At 44.3% G+C, this 18,443-nt stretch overlaps 2 protein-coding genes across 2 annotated transcripts; one reads left to right on the top strand and one right to left on the bottom strand.

Moving 5' to 3' along the window:
• Positions 1-294: 294 nt before the first annotated feature.
• si:dkeyp-38g8.5 (uncharacterized protein LOC568385 homolog) lies at positions 295-3,588 on the top strand. The gene is made up of 4 exons (XM_049014737.1): positions 295-489; positions 1,263-1,356; positions 1,589-1,676; positions 1,860-3,588. The coding sequence occupies exons 1-4, from the start codon at positions 459-461 to the stop codon at positions 2,583-2,585; spliced, it is 939 nt and encodes a 312-aa protein (XP_048870694.1). The 5' UTR covers positions 295-458; the 3' UTR covers positions 2,586-3,588.
• On the bottom strand, positions 3,258-13,652 carry epyc (epiphycan). The gene is made up of 7 exons (XM_049014723.1): positions 13,554-13,652; positions 9,004-9,209; positions 6,066-6,216; positions 5,594-5,764; positions 5,090-5,292; positions 4,867-4,962; positions 3,258-3,930 (listed from the first exon to the last, which is right to left on the bottom strand). Exons 2-7 carry the CDS (start codon positions 9,181-9,183, stop codon positions 3,760-3,762), a joined length of 972 nt encoding a protein of 323 aa, XP_048870680.1. The 5' UTR covers positions 9,184-9,209; positions 13,554-13,652; the 3' UTR covers positions 3,258-3,759.
• Positions 13,653-18,443: the final 4,791 nt, after the last annotated feature.

The following is an 18,443-nucleotide window of genomic DNA, read 5'->3' as shown; positions in this document are numbered from 1 at the left end:
TCCGACCATCTAACGCTGAGATAAAACTTTAAAAACCAGACTCTAAACTTCCCAAAAAAAATTCCCAAATAGGTATTCGATAGATACAATAAGCACTCCACGCGGCAAGCTGAAGAAAATGCGGCGTCCAAACGCGGGACGGACGTATTCAGGGGTGGAAAAAGGGCGGGCGCCGGAGACTCTGCAAAATGTCAGCGACAACCACCAATCAGATTAAAGATCGTTCAACAACCATTACCTAACCCGGAAGTGCTTTTTACACCCTCACCCCACCTCCACTCTGCTTCCGTCTTCCTGTTCATTTTGGCTCAGATCGGAACGCTCCCTATGACCGAACTAGTGCACTATATAGTGCTGTTCGGATACCCCAACGGCAAGTCTCATTCCCTGTATAGTGCACTATAAATTACCCGCAAGGAGACGTCTGCTGTCAACTGATCGCCCCTGATTTATACAAGATGGCGCAAGAGGGCAACTTTGTATATAAATGTAAGCACATTTTAAAAATTATTTTAAAAAGTAACTCATGTTGATATTAACGGTCTCTGCAAAGACTGAACATTGGATTTAAATTTTAAATAATGAAAAATAAGTAAATGTGTAAGTGATATTAAGTATGTTTAAATAAATTAGTCTACACATTCATATTTACTTGATCTGATTTTTTCCGCTTATGTTTTCACCCCAATTCGCATTTCTCAGCTCAGATGCCAGCATGAAACGTCTTGTGATTGTGTTCAACGCCGTCGCCCTGTTACGTTGATTTTCCCTATAACGAACTACCTAGAACAGAGATTCTTCAGTGAACGATTTCGAGCCGCCCTCGCGTTTCTCCTCTTATCCGTCGAAAAAAAACTGACCATACAAATGGTCAGTTAAATCTGAATAACAAAAGAAAGCTCATATTACACACAAAACAAGCAGTTAACAGACATTTTTAACGCGTCGCCATTTGCTAGAGATCTTCCTTAAACCTCCCTACAGGCTGGAGACTGCCTGAATGTAAGAATCCAGAATCTTCACCTAGTGCACTTAGGTGGCAGTGTGCACTTCGGGGGTGGGCGCAGGCCAGCCGTGGGGCATCCGCCTAAAAGCGCAGAAACATGCACAATTATATAACTATATATAATAATAATTATTATATATAATATAAAGCGGAGAGGTTTGGCTACGTTCGTCTTGATTTAAATATAATTATTGTGCTTGTTGCCTGTAGCGAGCTGGAATATAATTTCTAATTTAAATTATTGGTTTTCTAACAGTGACAGACGAGGACACTGCGAAGTTAATCAAACTGCGAGCAGCAAATGATGCTCTTTTCACCGGCAAGAGAAATGCTGCTAAGTTTGGCTGGAGGTACAAGTAATACTCAGTGATCAGACATTGTTTTCGCCGTCGTTGTAAAACAGAGTTTAAAACGAACAAATGGCAAAACTGTATATTTTTCTAGTCGTAAGTTATAAAAAAAGAATCACTAGAGTATAATAAATACAATTTTCTAGAACCACCGCAGTACCGTTAAACATTTATAAAATATCTTTATTATTAACGTGCTTGATGGCTATGATATCTTGCGCTCCTCTTCTAGAGCAATACTAAAGGAACTGGGCCTGCAGGGGAAGATGAGGGCTGACCAGGCTGCGAAAAAGTGGGAGAACCTAAAGAAGAAATACAAGGTGATGCATTAATGTGCTGCAGGTCTCGAGCTGCTTGTGAGCGAGTGAGCGCGCTCGACCATCTGGTATTGTTTGTTCGCGAGCGCCTTACGGTGGTGTATGTGTGCGCGTTCGATCATCTGGTACAGTTTGTGTGCCAGCGCAAGCTGGGTCTTTTAGTGCTGTCTGCTGCTTTGTACCCAGGACCTAAAGTACCCCCCAGTGGGCCACGGTACACAGACTGCAGAGGTCACCTCCTCACCTTGGCAGTGGTTCCACCTCATGAATGAAGCTATGGAGGGCAGGCTCGCTGGGAGTGCCCCGGTCCTGGCAGCCATTTCGTGCAGCACTGACGATGAAGACATGTTTGCCATGCCAATCAGGAAGATAAGGAAGGTGGAGGAAAAGAGCGAAATTCTGGATTTCTTGGCGGATGCAGCACACGAGGCGATAGTGACAGATGAGAAAGATGGACTGGTCATGGAAAACGGCTTAATAGAGATGGACAGTGAGAAGCTGGCCCTTGAAAGAGAGAGGGTGGGAATAGAGAGGGCAGGGTTAGAGGCAGAGAGGGCAGGTTTAGAGAGGGAGAGGGTGGGGCTTGACAGAGAACAAGCCATCCTGGATCGGGAACGTGCAGCACTGGAGAGGGAGAAGGCGGCACTGGAGAGAGAGAGCGCTGTAATAGAACGGCAAAGAGCACAGCTGGAGAAAGCGCGATCGGCATTGGACAGGGACCGGGCCGCCCTGGAGCGGGACCGGGGTGCGCTGGAGAGGGACAGGGCTGAGCTACAACGGGACTTAGCAGCACTGAAGAGCAGCTCGGTGGAGGAGCAAAGCAGCACAGCTCCGACAGGTCTGGACATGGATTCTGGGAACAGGAGAGAAAGATTCCTGGTCCTCTTTGAACAGCTCATAAAGAAACTGTGAAAACAGAACAACGAAACTCCAGGTGTTGTTTTTAATATGTGAAAAGCGCATAAGCAACTCACAGTATGAGGAGTTGCGGAGTATGAACACATGCCGTTTCAGCCTGTGACTCTTTACTTGACAGACACTTGGCAGCCATTGAAACATGACTCTCCTACTTCACATTAGTCTTTCAGCACCTGGCAACACTAGTTAATCGACAAGTGAAAAGTGAAAGTCTGTTTACCTGCTGTATTTATTACAGGGAGGAGTTAAGACAGTCACTCAAAAACTATTATGTCCCATTTAATGAGGAATTACAAATGAAGATTGATGAGTTTTGTCTTTCTGCTGGAAACTTTTAATCCAAAGTGACTCATTAAAAACATCACTCTGATAATTCCGGATTGGCATTTCGCTTTGGGGTATGAATGCGAGACCTTTCCCAGTTCATGTAAGCACAATGTTGGCAGCTTGCCCAGATGAAAGTCAGCTGTTTCCCAGCTGGGAGGTGAACCCTGCAAGCGTTGTGTCTTTTAACCAGTGCACCACCAGTTTTATACCGAATTTGTAATCATGAAGTGGCGTTTCACCTTACACTCCAGTGTTGTGAGTGACCACTGCTCACTAATAGTTCCCCTCTCTCTGACCACCGGCTGGTAGCGAATTATTCAGACGTGTAGAGACCACACAAACAAAGTAATTGTTTATTGACACCATTCATATTGTATATTATATTATACAGGCATTTGTAGTGTTTTAAAATATTGTGCTGTAATGTGTCAAAATGCCACATTAAATGTTAAGAACATCTCTGAAAATATTTTATATTTTGTGTATAAATGTGTCTTTTGCATTGTGTTCACCTTTCAGGGACATACTTCAAATTCCACTTTCATTTCGATATTCTACTGAAACCTACCCTTATAATGTCATATCACTAGTAATGAAAGCCTGCTGTAGATAGAAGACATTTGAAATGAATACAAAAAAATGTATGAAAAATAAAAGTGACCAAAAGTGATTCTTTGGTGTGTTCATGTATCCGCATGTTTTGGGTAAGGAGAAAATCAACCAGTAAGAATACATTATGTGTGTGTTTGTGCATGATTCTCCACAACTGCCATTAGAATACAATGTGTGTGTGAAGCCTGTGTGCTTTGCAACATACCATTTTTGGTCTGCATGTAAGTATCTACACCAGTCCACCCACTGGCAGGCGGGGTAGGCATATGTACGCCTGGGGGGTCCTGCTCAGATTTATGGGGTTCCCATCCAATCGGATATCCTCCAGGGCCCTTCGGATGTAGTTGAGATCCTTTAGGTTGCAGAAGGTGTCATCGAGCATCATCTGAATATTATTGTTCTGGAGGAAGAATCGTGTGGAAATAATGGTCTTGCACACCGTTCACCAGTAAATGACAAACCAAAGTGTGTGTGTGTATGTGTATGTGTATATATATATATATATATATATATATATATATATAATTTTTTTTTCAGACTGTGGCGCAGCAGGATAGCATGTGTCTGGAAGATCACTGGTATAAAGCTGTTAGACTCATAACGCCCAGTTACTCCAGGGACTGGCTGACCCTGCTTTTTAAAATGTACGCCACTTTAGCTAAAGATGTCTGATAAATGAACGTAAACACAGTCGTCCCTTGGTATCCGCAGAGGATCGGTGGCAGGACCCCCCGCGGATACCAAAATCCACAAATGCTCAGTAGCCTTATATAAAATGGCATAGCGTTTGCGTAAAAGCTACGCGATCCTCCCATATACTTTGAATCACCTCTAGATTACTTATAATACCTGATACAATGTAAATGCTATAAATAGTTGTTACACTGTATTGTTTAGGGAATAATGACAAGGAAAAAGAAGTCTGTACATGTGCAGTACAGGGAACTGTAACAGGTGGGATGTCTACAAATCACTTTATTCACGGATTCAGCGTACAGCTCGTATGTCTGTATGCTTATCTGCATTTCGCCAAAATAATATGTTTATCTAGAAAAGGTACATCGGACAGTTCTGATAAGAAAGTTGTAAGAATGATCACGCCATTTAACCAAATCAATATCGCGGGCCAGTTGGCTGAACTGCTCGTCACCTCGAAACCACAAGGCTTTATCGGCAAGGGCTGCCACAAGGTGGCGCAAACGTAATAGTACGCCACCACAAGATGGCAGTATTGAGTTATTTTTTGGAGCGCTACGCCCTGCCAGCAGACTGGATAGAGAGATACCTCTATGCTGGCCGCTGTATGTCAGGAATGAGAGAATCACAGGCGACGTACCTGTAGGTGCAGAGAACGGAGGCTGTCCGGCAGTGACATGGGAACGTAACCAATATTGTTGTAGGAGAGGTAGAGATTCTGCAGATTGTGCATGTCCTAATGAAAGAACGGTGCGCAGGCTTTAACTAAACAAAAGACAACTGCACTGTTTTGACCACATCTGCATTGGTATAAATTATAAAATACGTGCTGCTTTTCCAGCAATAGGTGTGGTTGTGCTCACCTTGAAGGCTTCCTTGTGAATACCCCTGCTGCCCAGCTTGTTGTGACTGACATCGATTAGGACCATGTTGGCGGGCAGGGCTGGCAGTCGTGTCAGCTTATTTTCTCCCAAAATCAGCTCCTCCAGGGCGGTGAGGCCGAGAAAGGCATCGTCGTCGATCCGTGAGATCTGGTTTCCGGTCAAATCGATCCTCTTCAGCATGCCTGCGGGGCGGCACAGCGCAATGTTTGATGCTTTGTTTTGCTGTTTTTCTTTATTTGTTCTTGTGTGCTAATGCTTGCTGCTTAAATCTGGTAAAGTTCTCATCGGACGCTCTGCTTGCCATGAAGCGAAACTGCTCTTAATACACCTCGAGTAAATTCAGCGATTGACCAAAATAAGGAAGCAGGATAGGGAAAAAGATGATTATCTCTGGAATTCAAGACAATAATCAAGTTCGACCCTTGACATCAGTTATAGCTCCCCCTAGTGGCTGCCGGTGAGCCAGCAAACCAATGGCCATACTCATGTGAGCGAAGTCATTCTTGTTGATGCTGGAGATCTTGTTATAGCGAGCATAGAAGTGCGTGGTATCCTTTGGCAGCTCTGGTATGGCCTCCAGCTTGGCATCCTCACAGTAGACGGAGCTGCCGAGGCAGACGCACAGTTGGCAGGTGGGGGCCCCGGGGGGCGGGACTGTGGGGGACAAGGTGCCATGAGGGGTGGTGATCAGTCAGGGTTTAATACCATATTGCAACGTACAACGGATCTTGGGCTGAGGCTACTGCAGACCACTTGGCCTGAATTAACATGTCACATTTCAACTTCAGTATCTCAGACAGGATTGCAGAGGCCTGTACTTTTAATAATAGGTTTCAAAAATCCATTTTGTAGCTGGAAAGTATTGGGCTGGTACACAGTCAGCCTCGATATAGGGTCAGACGGGTAAGCATTGACTCAGATGAAGTAGCATGATAGACTCCAGACTGATGCTGACCTCCACTTATTTCTGGGCCAGCTGGAGCCCCAGACCCCCCGGAGCTGTGGGCGGTGGGGAAAGGTCTCAGTGGCAGCTCATCTTCCTCCTCCCCTTCGTCGAAAGATGCTTCGAGACTCACCCCCAGAGGGGGCAGCGTGCCAATCTCCATCTGCAGGCAAGAGGGCCACACAGTGACATGTTTGTTGTAATTATGGTGGCCGGCTCTTCAGTGCTTGGGAGTACGCGATGGATCCATCGGTACATCTCCAAACCTTGATCTGCTCAGTATCAATGTACGGTTAATCTTGAAAATCTCCAAACGCATTCTTCATAAGCAGAGACTTTATGCAATATTCGCATGAATGATTACAAATCTCACTAACCACTCCTCTCTGAAAACCCAGGTCTCAGCCTAAACATCTACCATGCCTCCTCGAGAACTCACTTCCAGAGTAATTGCTCCTGTACTTCCACCACCAACCACACGAGGCTGCTCAAAGAATATGCTTGGCTTGAGCGACGGCTGCTAGACTGCAGTCTCTCTTCCAGGAATGGTCCTTGTGGGACCAAGACACTCATGGTAGCTGTGCACTTTGTGTTTCACATTACTCAGCCTGCCAGCACGATCGCCTACGGCCCCCCCTATGCTCCAGACTAAACTCTGGCTGCCTAAGTATCAGTGCCAATGCGTTTCCAGCATGAACAACGACAGCAGTCTAGGAAGCAACTTCAACTTCTCTGTTTAAAAGTGTAGGAAAGCTCTGTAGGTGACTGTCTGCATGATACAAGTAAAGGTCAGTGATGGACGTATTTTGGATACTTACTGGCTTCTAAAACTAGGTAGGTCTTTCATGATAAACAGATCATCTCAGGAGACTCCAAAACAAACAAACAAAAAACCTGAAATATGCAACCCCAGTTAAACACACCAATGACTTGGACACATAAACTTATTCTATGCAAAGTGTTGGAATGACCCACACATTTGGGCTTGTATCAGCCTGTCCTCGAATTCTTCACGATGTTTCGCTAACTCCGTCCATCTCCCGCTTCGGTTCAGGCTGAATCTGCTATCATCATCATGGTTTACCTCAAGAGGCGAAGGATGGCTAAACATTTAGCCTCTGCGGGTTTTGCTTTTGGCCGGTATCATTTCAGCAGTGATATTTCGGCATTTCTGCAGAAAATTACAGACATGGTGTGTGCAGGAGACTGGGGATGGTTCTCCCATCCTTCAGATCTCGCCATCGATGGTCTGAATTCTCCTGTATTTGGAATGGAAACAAACTGCAGATGGAAACTTGAGACAGAAAAGCACCTCGCTGCAGGAGGAAATCTCCACTCGCTTTGCATTCCCCCGAATCAGTCACAGAGAGAAGAGAGAGCGAGGTAAGGTTCCAGTGAGCACTTGGAAAATGCGAGAAAACTGGAGCGGGAGAGCTTCGGCATTCCTCAGCTACTGACCTCATAGTCCACTGCCCTCTGTGCTTAAAGCAGCAAAAGGTTATTTCTTCTGGCTCTGAGATCAACGCAATAGGGATCAACTACTCCATTTTGTCTCAGATCTGAACATGATAAGCAACCAACTATCCCATGGGTCTGTGAACTCTAAGTACTGGAGATGGGAAATTCCCACAGCTTCTGCACATGACGAGTATGGACATATGTTCTATATCTAAAGTGAAAAACACCAGAGGTTGCTATTCCATTTCAAAACTTAAAGGGAAAAGAATTAATTCATCCGCCTTAGTGACAGAGGTGAGCTGTTGCAGCTTCTTCTCAGCTGGATTTAACTAAGACAGGCTGTTCTCTCTGTCTTTGGACGAGTTCTGTCCCAGCTGCACTGAAATCAGATTTTTCTCACTCTTTGGGGTGCATATTCCAAGAGCGCAAGTGAGCAGCCCATGCAAAGAGGAGAAGAAGCCGGAGTCATCTGTGTTATGAAAACTATGGTTACTGAGCCCAGTCTGGCCTGTACTTTCCAGTCTGCTCTGGGATGAAGGGCACTGGTAGCTCCATTGTGTCATCTTCTCCTGGCTCCTTTCTCACCAGCATAAACCTTGTTTGCTTCAAAAGTTTCGCTTGCCGAGGGGAAGGAGCCACAGATCGGCTTTAGCTTTCTCCTGGATGCTGAGCCTGCTCACTTGTTCCCATCCCAGCTATTCCGGAGCACACATTCTTCTGGTTAGTCACACACATACATATGGTGTGGATCTTACACGTTTGTGCACAATGATTGTCTCCTATATGTTACATCAGCAGCTTGTGACGCCATATGGTTTAATATTGTTTTTAATACAGACAACATAGGGGTCCACAAGGACTTGTCTGAGGTCAAACAAAGGCTAGGAGACCAGGCCTGATTTTTCCACATATGCACATAGTTAGGTTATGGTTACTGTACTTGGTGCAACGATAAAGAGGATGTGTCCAGAGATCACGTTCACCGACCAATCAGGTAGCGCATCTTATGAATATGAATGAGTTTCCCCTATCCACCTGGTAAAATCAAAATTTGTGTCCAGAACAACCCCTACATATGGTAACCTTACAGTTAACTGTCATTTTACAATCTACAAACAATTGACACTATATTTGTGTATGCATGTCTTTTTCAACTAAAGCTAGAAATAGCTAAGATTAAAGTTTGTTAAACTTCAAGCAAACAATGTGATTCACTGTTCACACGAAAACAAAAATAGTGTCAAAGTGCCAGTGGTTTCTGGAAACTGACGTCACTCGTGAGCAGCGTGACACACAGGCATGTGCATATCGTTTAATGTTTACAGTAATCGTGTGCATGAGCCTTGCAGACACTGGTAATACTGAGTGGCTGCGTTATATTGAAAATCAGTGCTCTAGAGGAGAAGTGGACCAGGAGAAACATGATGGTTTGCAGTGTTCGTGGCATGTCATGTAAACAAGCAAATGAGCACAATTTTTGCAGGTCTCATACCTCAGGTTCGCCAGTGATAGATTCAAAGCCATAATCGTACAAGTCTTCATTCAGTAGGTTTGGGTCTGTACCGTAGGTGTCATAGACGTCAAGATCCAACAGCCTAGACTGCGTGTAAGGAAAGGCCGCAAGTGTCTTCAGGATGAAGAACCCACACACGATGTACTCCAAAGTCTTCATCGTCCACCGGGGAACGCCAGCACTTTCTGTGAGACGCACACACACCTGTCAAGGTTCTGATAGGGTAGCGTTTTAATATCATTAGAACAGGCCTTTTTTTAGCATGATTTTGCATTTCTTTGGGTTGGAGTGCAGAAGTACTTAACTGAATGTAAAAGACTTCATAAACCTTCAAACACATTTAACATTATTTTCCAAGATGCTCTCTGTTAAATGATCTTTATCACATTGCCACCCTGTAGATATAAAGTGCAGTTCTCTTTGCCAAAATGTGACTTAAGTAGTTAAAGGCTTAAGGGCCACTACATATTCCATTAAACGTCTCCTTTGTCTCAGATCTGAAGATGATATGAACTGGCTATCCCATTGGTCTCTAAGCCGATTGTCACAGGGATGGGCTATTCCATATAAACCAATTATCAATACCTGTACAATTAAATGTGATAAAATTACATTTCAGGAAATATGGTGGCACTTACTCTACATTTGCCACTTCCTTAGGAGAGCCCATTATCAAAAGCAGATCGTTTTTTCAGTGACATGTTTATTTATGTTTAACTTCTGAGTTACTTGCTGTCTTTAATAACAATTATGCTGATGTTGATGACAAGCTGATGTAGCTTTCCAAAGTTTCGCTGACACAGGAGGGATGTTTTACTGCCCTGCGGTGCCTGTGTTGTGAGCTGGCCTGTGATCCACCTGAACTCCTTGAGGGGATCCCAGTTTCTGTTTTAATTTCAAGTCTCCCCCATGGCAAAAAGGTCAGAGTTTATCTGCTGGGTTAGCAGTAGGAATGCAGGAACTTATCCTTGACTTGTCGGGCTTCTGACTTTGCCTCCGTAGGCACTTATCTTGGCAAAACATGTTTCAGTCACGTTCTGCAGACTGCTGAACTGAAATATCTTTTTCACACAATTCCTAAGATGAAGACAAAGACCCAGAGATTCAAGCAGACTGCAGACAAGTATAAGCCCATCCAAGGCATGCAATGCCAGAAGAGACTACGGGACAAGAACCCCTCTAGACATGGCCAATCAGGACAAGTCCCTACATAATAGCATCCACTATTTGCCCTATGACGTGAAAGGCCAGAGTTCATTAAGCAGGAATGCTTTATCTGAGCAGGGAAGGAAGTGGCTGTAAGCTTTCACCTTGGAGGATAAACACTAAGAGCATTATCAGGGTAAATGCTAAGAGTGGTATCAAGATAAGAGCTTAAAGTACAATTAGGGTAAAGGCTAAGTGTCAGGATAAGCACTAAGAGTGGTATCAGGAGAAGTTCTAAGGTTGGGTTGCACCAACATGGATTAATCCTGGTTTAGATTTAATTTTGGGATAGTAAATCTAGGTTTAAACTGGTTTTTAATTAATCAGAGATGCGTTGCACATCTTTATTTTAAAACTGGATTAGTTAAACCAGTTTAAACTATGAATAAAATAGGATCAATTTAGGTTCAGTGTCCGCCATGATGGATCCCGAGGAAACGTAAACAACTTCACGATGCATCCTAGGCTAAACAAATATGGCCCTAAATAAAGTTAACACAAATGTCTCATGGACCTATTGCATTGAGTTATGCTGATTTACTTTTCACACGCAATTTTACATTAATTGAGCAGTAGTCCTTTTGATTACGAAAAAGTTCTCCATTCTCAGCACCTGGGTTAGTAATCAAATTAACCATGGGAGATGCAGAAAGTTTGTAGGTTAAACTTTATATATAATTTCCCATGAAACTACATCACCACGGCAAAAAAGTGGAGGATAAAAAATGCAAGTTTGTTAGTTGTTTGTTAGTTATTGAGGGGATCAATTGGGATCAAAATGGAACACATCCTGTTAGTAATTTTTTTACTTATATGACCCATGCATATCAATCTTTCATTTTCCACAGAATAAAAAATGGTGTAACGTTATCCCGCTAATAAGCGCTGGCAAGTTTAACTGTCTGCACTGGCAATATTAGATAAAAGTATATTGTTAGTGATCAAATTTTCTGATGGTGGAAATGGGGAAATTCAAGCAAAAATGTATTCATCCATCCATTAAATGTAGTTGGCTTGCAAAAATAATTCCATTCATTTAATTTTTGCTCCACTACATCTCTTTTTCTGCATTTCTGCTCAACTTCCATGTTAGCCCCAGTGTTTGTGGTTAACCAATCAGAAACCGCCTATTTCTGCAGACTATGGTCCTGTGATCTCCAAAAAACATCCCCGTCAACCATCTGAAAACTCCCTGTTGCATAAAAACGCAAAGCTACTTGAAGCTTGAGAAGTGGAGGTATCACAGAGTTCCTCTCATTTCCATGCAAAATAGCTGGTCCAACCTTCTCCAAAGGTTTAGATTTAACCCATTTTAATTGTTAAACTAAATTTAAACTAGGTTTAAAGCTAAGTGGGACAGGCTTAGTTGATAAATCTTAATTTAATCCAGTTTAATAGTTAAACCATGTTGATGCAACCCAGCCTAAGAGTTCAATCAGGATAAATGCTAAGAGTGCTGTCAGGATAAATGCTGACAGTGTTTTCAGCAGAAACACTAAGAGTGCTATCGGGATAAATACTAAGAGTGTTATTACATTAAGTGCTGATAGTGCTATCAGGATAAACTCTAGGAATGCTACTGAGGTAAATACCAAGAGAGCTATCAGGAAAAATGCTACGATTGCTATCATGATAAACAATAAGCGTGCTATCAGGATAAATATGTAGAGTGCTATCAAGATCAAGCTCTAAAAATGCTATCAGCATAAAGACATGGAGACTGTAGTCTCGCATGCGATCTGTTATGGATCCTTCAAGACCTTAGCCTTTAGCTGCATGTATAAATATTTGCCCCTCCCCGAATGGTGGTATCATTGAACTGTGTGGATGGAAACTTCCACCGGGAACGACTCAACAAAGCTCGGTTAAACTAAAATTTAGGAGCAGTGATGCAAACGAAATCCCTTCCTTCATTCATGGTCTTAAGCCCTGTATCATGCTCAGAGGTAGAAGAGCAGTGTCCTCCATCCCACCTTTAACAGAGCCGGCTGAGCAAAGAGAAACACGAGAAGAGAAATGCCTGCACTGTGTGGGGGGCAGTGGAGGAACCGGAGGGCTAGGGAGAAGGAGGTAGGGGTCCATCCTCTCCGCTGTGGGCTGACAGAGGGCCCTTTATGAAGGTCCGTCCTACCTCGGCCTAGATGGCTAATGTTCTGTTGAGGCTCGTGGGTAGGAGGGCTGGAGGGAGCGAGACTCTTTCAGGAGGCTGCCCCAGCATGTCCACGCGTGCATATATGTAGACACGCACCCACACACAGACACACACAGACACACATCTCTGACTGAAGCCTCTGAGGTTTCTGCTGCTAGTTTTGGGAGCCCAAGTGAAGACAAACAGTGGCGATTTCCGAGCACCGTGCCAAGTGCTACATGTTGTGCGTGCCCCCCTCCATGCCCTGAAGGCCTTGCAGGCCTCTACACTGACGGCCCAAAAAGGTCCCCGAAAGGTCCCTTAAAGGTCCGCTTTATCTGACTGCTGATTTTTTTCAGCACGCTAACAGTGGTATACCTTCGGAGACTGGCATGCTAGTGGTGGAGCTATGCTCATCTCCATAAGGCCGTAAACTGGGCGGTCAGTCACAGTGCAGTCAGTCACAGTGCAGTCAGTCACAGTGCCGGAGCACAAGTATGCTGTGTGCTGTGTAATGAAAGAGCATCTGTGTTCGTCTCACTTCTACCCAGGGCTTTATTTGGCCATCACAGCCATATCTGACGGCAAATCATTTCACTTTTAAATTTTTCAAACGGGCTTTGCTTTTTACTCAAGATTATCTGCTACACGAATCCTTCATGTTATGCTGATAAACTTTTAAATCCTCCAGACTCATTTACTTAGCTATTAACAAAAAAACAAGCATTATCTTATAGGGCAATTTCATGTGTTATTAAAACCTACAATGTACTCTTTGTAATGTCAACCGAATCCCAAGGACAGCTCAAAATCTGCACAAACGTTCCTGACTTTGAAGGCGATCTTCATGTTTTTTAGAAAATAGACCACTGTACAAAATCCATTAGCACTCGCAAAAAAAATAAATAAAAATGTACATTTGATATAGCATCAAAGGGAGCTGATATGAATGTGGAAGTCTTCTGTAAAGATGGAGATTCAAATAAGTGTAACAGTTCAATAAAAATTATGAAAACCAATCAGGAACCGATTATAAGAAATGATCCACTCATCAGCCAGTCTATCAATATATTCACCAACATACACAACTAATAATTATCAGAAAATAAATTGCATTTGGAAATTTGGAACAGTCAATTGAGTTCATTTAAAGTATTTCAAAAGAGGATGTATGGAATCTGTAAACGCTCACCTCAGTCTCCTTCTCTTCCAGAATGTTCCCAACCGCCAAGCTGGAGAGCTGTGGGATGGGGGTCTGGCCAACAGAGAGGAGAGGACTTGCTGGGCGAGGTGTGTGTGTATAAATATCCGGACAGACCTGTGTGTGTATATCAGTAGGCGCTCAGGCTGACCCTGGAGAGAGTGTGTGTGTTTCAGTATACACTCAGGCAGAATCTGGAACGTGTGTGTGTGTCAGTGTGTGTGTGTGCATGTATGTACCCAGACAGACCTGTGTATGTATCAGTATACGCTCAGGCAGACCCTGGAGAGTGTGTGTGTGTGTGTGTGTCTGTGTATATACCCAGACAGACCTGTCTATGTGTGTATCAGTATACGCTTAGACAGACCATAGAGAGTGTATGTGTGTGTGTGTATATACCCAGACAGACCTGTGTGTGTATCAGTATACATTCAGGCAGACCCTGGAGAGTGAGTGTGTGTGTGTGTGTATATATACCCAGACAGACCTGTGTGTGTATCAGTATACACTCAGGCAGAATCTGGAAAGTGTGTGTGTCAGTGTGTGTGTGTGCGTGTATATACCCAGACAGACTTGTGTATGTATCAGTATACGCTCAGGCAGACCCTGGAGAGTGTGTGTGTGTGTGTCTGTGTATATACCTAGACAGACCTGTGTGTGTGTGTGTCTGTATACCCAGACAGACCTGTGTGTGTATCAGTATACACTCAGGCAGACCCTGAAGAGTGTGTGTGTGTATATATACCCAGACAGACCTGTGTGCATTATTATACACTTAGGCAGACCCTGGAAAGTGTGTGTGTATATATACCCAGACAGACCTGTGTGTGTGCATTATTATACACTTAGGCAGACCCTGGAAAGTGTGTGTATATATATACCCGGACAGACCTGTGTGTGTGCATTATTATACGCTCAGGCAGACCCTGGAAAGTGTGTGTGTATATATACCCAGACATACCTGTGTGTGTGCATTATTATACGCTCAGGCAGACCCTGGAAAGTGTGTGTGTATATATATCCAGACAGGTCTGTGTGTGTGCATTATTATACGCTCAGACAGACCCTGGAAAGTGTGTGTGTGTATATACCCAGACAGACCTGTGTGTGCATTATTATACGCTCAGGCAAACCCTGGAGAGTGTGTATACCCAGACAGACCTGTGTGTGCATTATTATACGCTCAGGCAGACCCTGGAAAGTGTGTGTGTATATATACCCAGACATACCTGTGTGTGTGCATTATTATACGCTCAGGCAGACCCTGGAAAGTGTGTGTGTATATATATCCAGACAGGTCTGTGTGTGTGCATTATTATACGCTCAGACAGACCCTGGAAAGTGTGTGTGTATATATACCCAGACAGACCTGAGTGTGCATTATTATACGCTCAGGCAAACCCTGGAGAGTGTGTGTGTGTATACCCAGACAGACCTGTGTGTGCATTATTATACGCTCAGGCAAACCCTGGAGAGTATGTGTGTATATATACCCAGGCAGACCTGTATGTGCATTATTATACGCTCAGGCAAACCCTGGCGAGTGTGTGTGTATATACCCAGTCAGACCTGTGTGTGCATTATTATACGCTCAGGCAAACCCTGGCGAGTGTGTGTGTGTATATACCCAGTCAGACCTGTGTGTGCATTATTATACGCTCAGGCAGACCCTGGAGAGTGTGTGTGTATATATACCCAGACAGGCCTGTGTGTGTGCATTATTATACGCTCAGGCAGACCCTGGAAAGTGTGTGTGTATATATACCCAGACAGACCTGTGTGTGTGCATTATTATACGCTCAGGCAGACCCTGGAAAGTGTGTGTGTATATATACCCAGACTGACCTGTGTGTGCATTATTATACGCTCAGGCAGACCCTGGAAAGTGTGTGTGTATATATACCCAGACAGACCTGTGTGTGTGCATTATTATACGCTCAGGCAGACCCTGGAAAGTGTGTGTGTATATATACCCAGACAGACCTGTGTGTGTGCATTATTATACGCTCAGCCAGACCCTGGAGAGTGTGTTATATATTCAGCTGTGGGTGAGATGTGGGAGCACTGATTGACCTGTGAATGTGTGTATATTGTGCACATTGGCTTATTCTTGTATGTGTTTTGATCTTTGGATCTAAGGAGTATGAGTGTATGACCTGGGTGTGTGTCTGTCTGTCTGTGTTCAGTGCTTCCTGTGTGTGTTTACATTCAGTGTACCCCATATGTGTTCAATGCTTCCTGTTTTGTTAATGCTCAGTGCATCTTCTGTGTGTTCAGTGCTTCCTGTGCATGTTCAGTGCATGCTGTGTGGTTTCAATGCATGCTGTGTCTTCATTGTATCTTGTCTATGTGTGCGTTTGTGTGGGTGTTTTTGAATACACAGCCAGTGCACTGACACAGACCAGAGAGGACCCGTCACCCCATCCGTTCCTCATCTTGACCCACCAAGTCCCAAAACCAAACACTTGCAAATGCAGCCGCTGCTAATCCCAGCGGAGAAACTCTCTTTAATCGTAACAAAGGGTCCAGTCTTTTCCACCCGGTGTGGTGTAATCAGGCTTAAGCATGAAATATCTGTCTTCCTCTTCCTGAAGTGAAAGTACAACATGTGTGGCACACAATGACAGCTCTGTGCGGGGCTGCTGGGGCAGGGAAGGGGGGGGGATCTGGCAAGGGGAACATTACTCCCACAATGGGCCAGAAACCAGACCCAGGCAGTGTCAGTGCAGCCACGAGCGATGGGTCTGAAATGCTCTTGGGTGCTGGAGGTTTGCCCCTCTCCCCCTCCCGTAGTTACCCCTAAGGTTATCCTGAGGACAGCTGTACCTGCTGCTTCTGGTGGTCCCTCAAGACACCATCAGCTTTGGTACCTGTCGGCAAGAAACAAGTTAAAAACCTGCTTACCATCCTGTTTATACGAGCGGCAGGCAGGATGCTGCTTAGGGAACTGAAATTATTCAAAAAACTGAAACTCATGCTGCTTGCTCATGGGAGTTTTACAAGGAAAAATGATTGGTTCAGGGAGATAACCAATCAGATTGTAGAAGAGGTGGGTCCAAACAACTAGAGGAGGCAGGACCAACCAATCCAATGTCTTGGACATGCCTCCTGTCGTTGCTTGGACCCACCACCTCTACAATCTGATTGGATATTTCTCAGAACTAATCATTGTTCCTTCTGCCCTCAGAACATTTTTGCTTAAGTAAAACTGATGCTTTCACAGGGTGCTGGTTCATATTCTTTGAGTGAAATCAGTAAGAAAAATAATAAATGTATTCAGTCTAGCAATGAATTATGGTTGAACCAGTTGACCTTCTGACATTGTACTTGACCTTGTAGGCTAACATTGTAGTTGACCTTAGAGGCTTCTATAAATTTTAACTTGAGAACAAAGCACTCTGGTACTTAGAATATTTTAGAAAGAAGGCTGAGTTTTAACAATGCTAAGAAGCAGGACGGTGGCTATAAAAGCCAGTTAAACCAGTTAAGCCAATTATGATGGAAAGAGTTAAAACTTGCAACAATATTGTAGACACGAGATAAGTGTTATATTTTTCAATATCCAGAAGATAACAGCAGTTGGCGTTCCAAGACTAACAAGCTACCTGCTGCCCCCAGGCATGCTGGGAGTTCGTGAGAGTTGCGATGATTTCCCCAAGCCTGACTGACAGTGTGACCAGCTGGTCGTCCTGACACCTGTGATTTGGCTGTCTGTCAGAAACACTGCACGTGATGCTAATCTGACTTCAAAGAGGGTTGGGGGGGGGGGCAACCTTGTGAATCAGCTCAGGAGCTGAGGACTGATCACTGCTGACAGCAGGAATGAGCACTGGCTACCGACCTCCTCACTTTGGCCTGGGGCCACCCATCTGTCAGGGGCACACCAATCGCAGTGCTTCTGCGCTAATGCTAACAGTATGCTAATGCTAACAGTATGCTAATGCTATGAAAGTACGTGCGATTCCTTCCTCAGGGAATCCATGGGAAAATATCATGCTCTCCAGACCTCTGGTTTAATATCACCTCATTTGGAGTACAGAAGGTACTCAACGTTCGGCTAAATTACTGGTCATGCTGCTGTTGGTAATCACTGTTAGCACCTGGCACCCCATTGAGTGTGAGCAGTGAAAACTGTCCTCCTGTGTGTTATCCTGTCTGTTGTTGTATATTGTATGTGGCAGTGTGTCTGGGCCATTCAAGAATAAGTAATCCCAAGTACAACATGTGTAAATGGAAGATAAAGGCTCTGGTATCCTGCATATTATCATCCCACCTCTCCCAGGAAGTTCCAGTCCCGAAAATTGACAGCAGCAACCTGAACACCCGTGAATGATGCTTAATGTCCCGGTAATCTGTCCTTCCGCTATTCAGTTGCGGTAAAATCAGCCGGAAAGAAGCCCTGCTCCATGAAGCCAGCAAATTTTCAGCCACACTCTCATCCCAGTCAAAGAATTTCACTGCAAATGTGCACCCCCCCCCCCAGCCAGGCAGCACTAGGCTTGGGTGCCATCTAATTATTAATACTGACATAGGGTATATATAGAGTGTATGGTATTTTAGCAGAATATTTAATGCTATTCCAGTTTTTAACAATGAAAATTTGTCTTGTGGGGGGGGGGAGGAGGGATGGGGTACTTTTGTAATTTTTTTTGTCTTTGCTAACCGCCCTCGGTCAGTGCTGTCTGTGCTCTATACTTTGTCTGTGCTCTATGCTCTGTCTCTGCTCTACCGATGCTCTGTCTGTGGTGTCTGTGCTCTGCCTGTGCTGTGTGTGCTCTGTGCTCTGCCTGTGCTGTGTGTGCTCTGCGCTCTGCCTGTGCTGTGTGTGCTCTGCGCTCTGCCTGTGCTGTGTGTGCTCTGCGCTCTGCCTGTGCTGTGTGT

The sequence above is a fragment of the Brienomyrus brachyistius genome, chromosome 1 (assembly GCF_023856365.1).
Source record: "Brienomyrus brachyistius isolate T26 chromosome 1, BBRACH_0.4, whole genome shotgun sequence".
In the NCBI taxonomy this organism is placed as follows: domain Eukaryota; kingdom Metazoa; phylum Chordata; class Actinopteri; order Osteoglossiformes; family Mormyridae; genus Brienomyrus; species Brienomyrus brachyistius.
This window is presented reverse-complemented; position numbering and strand designations above follow the sequence as displayed.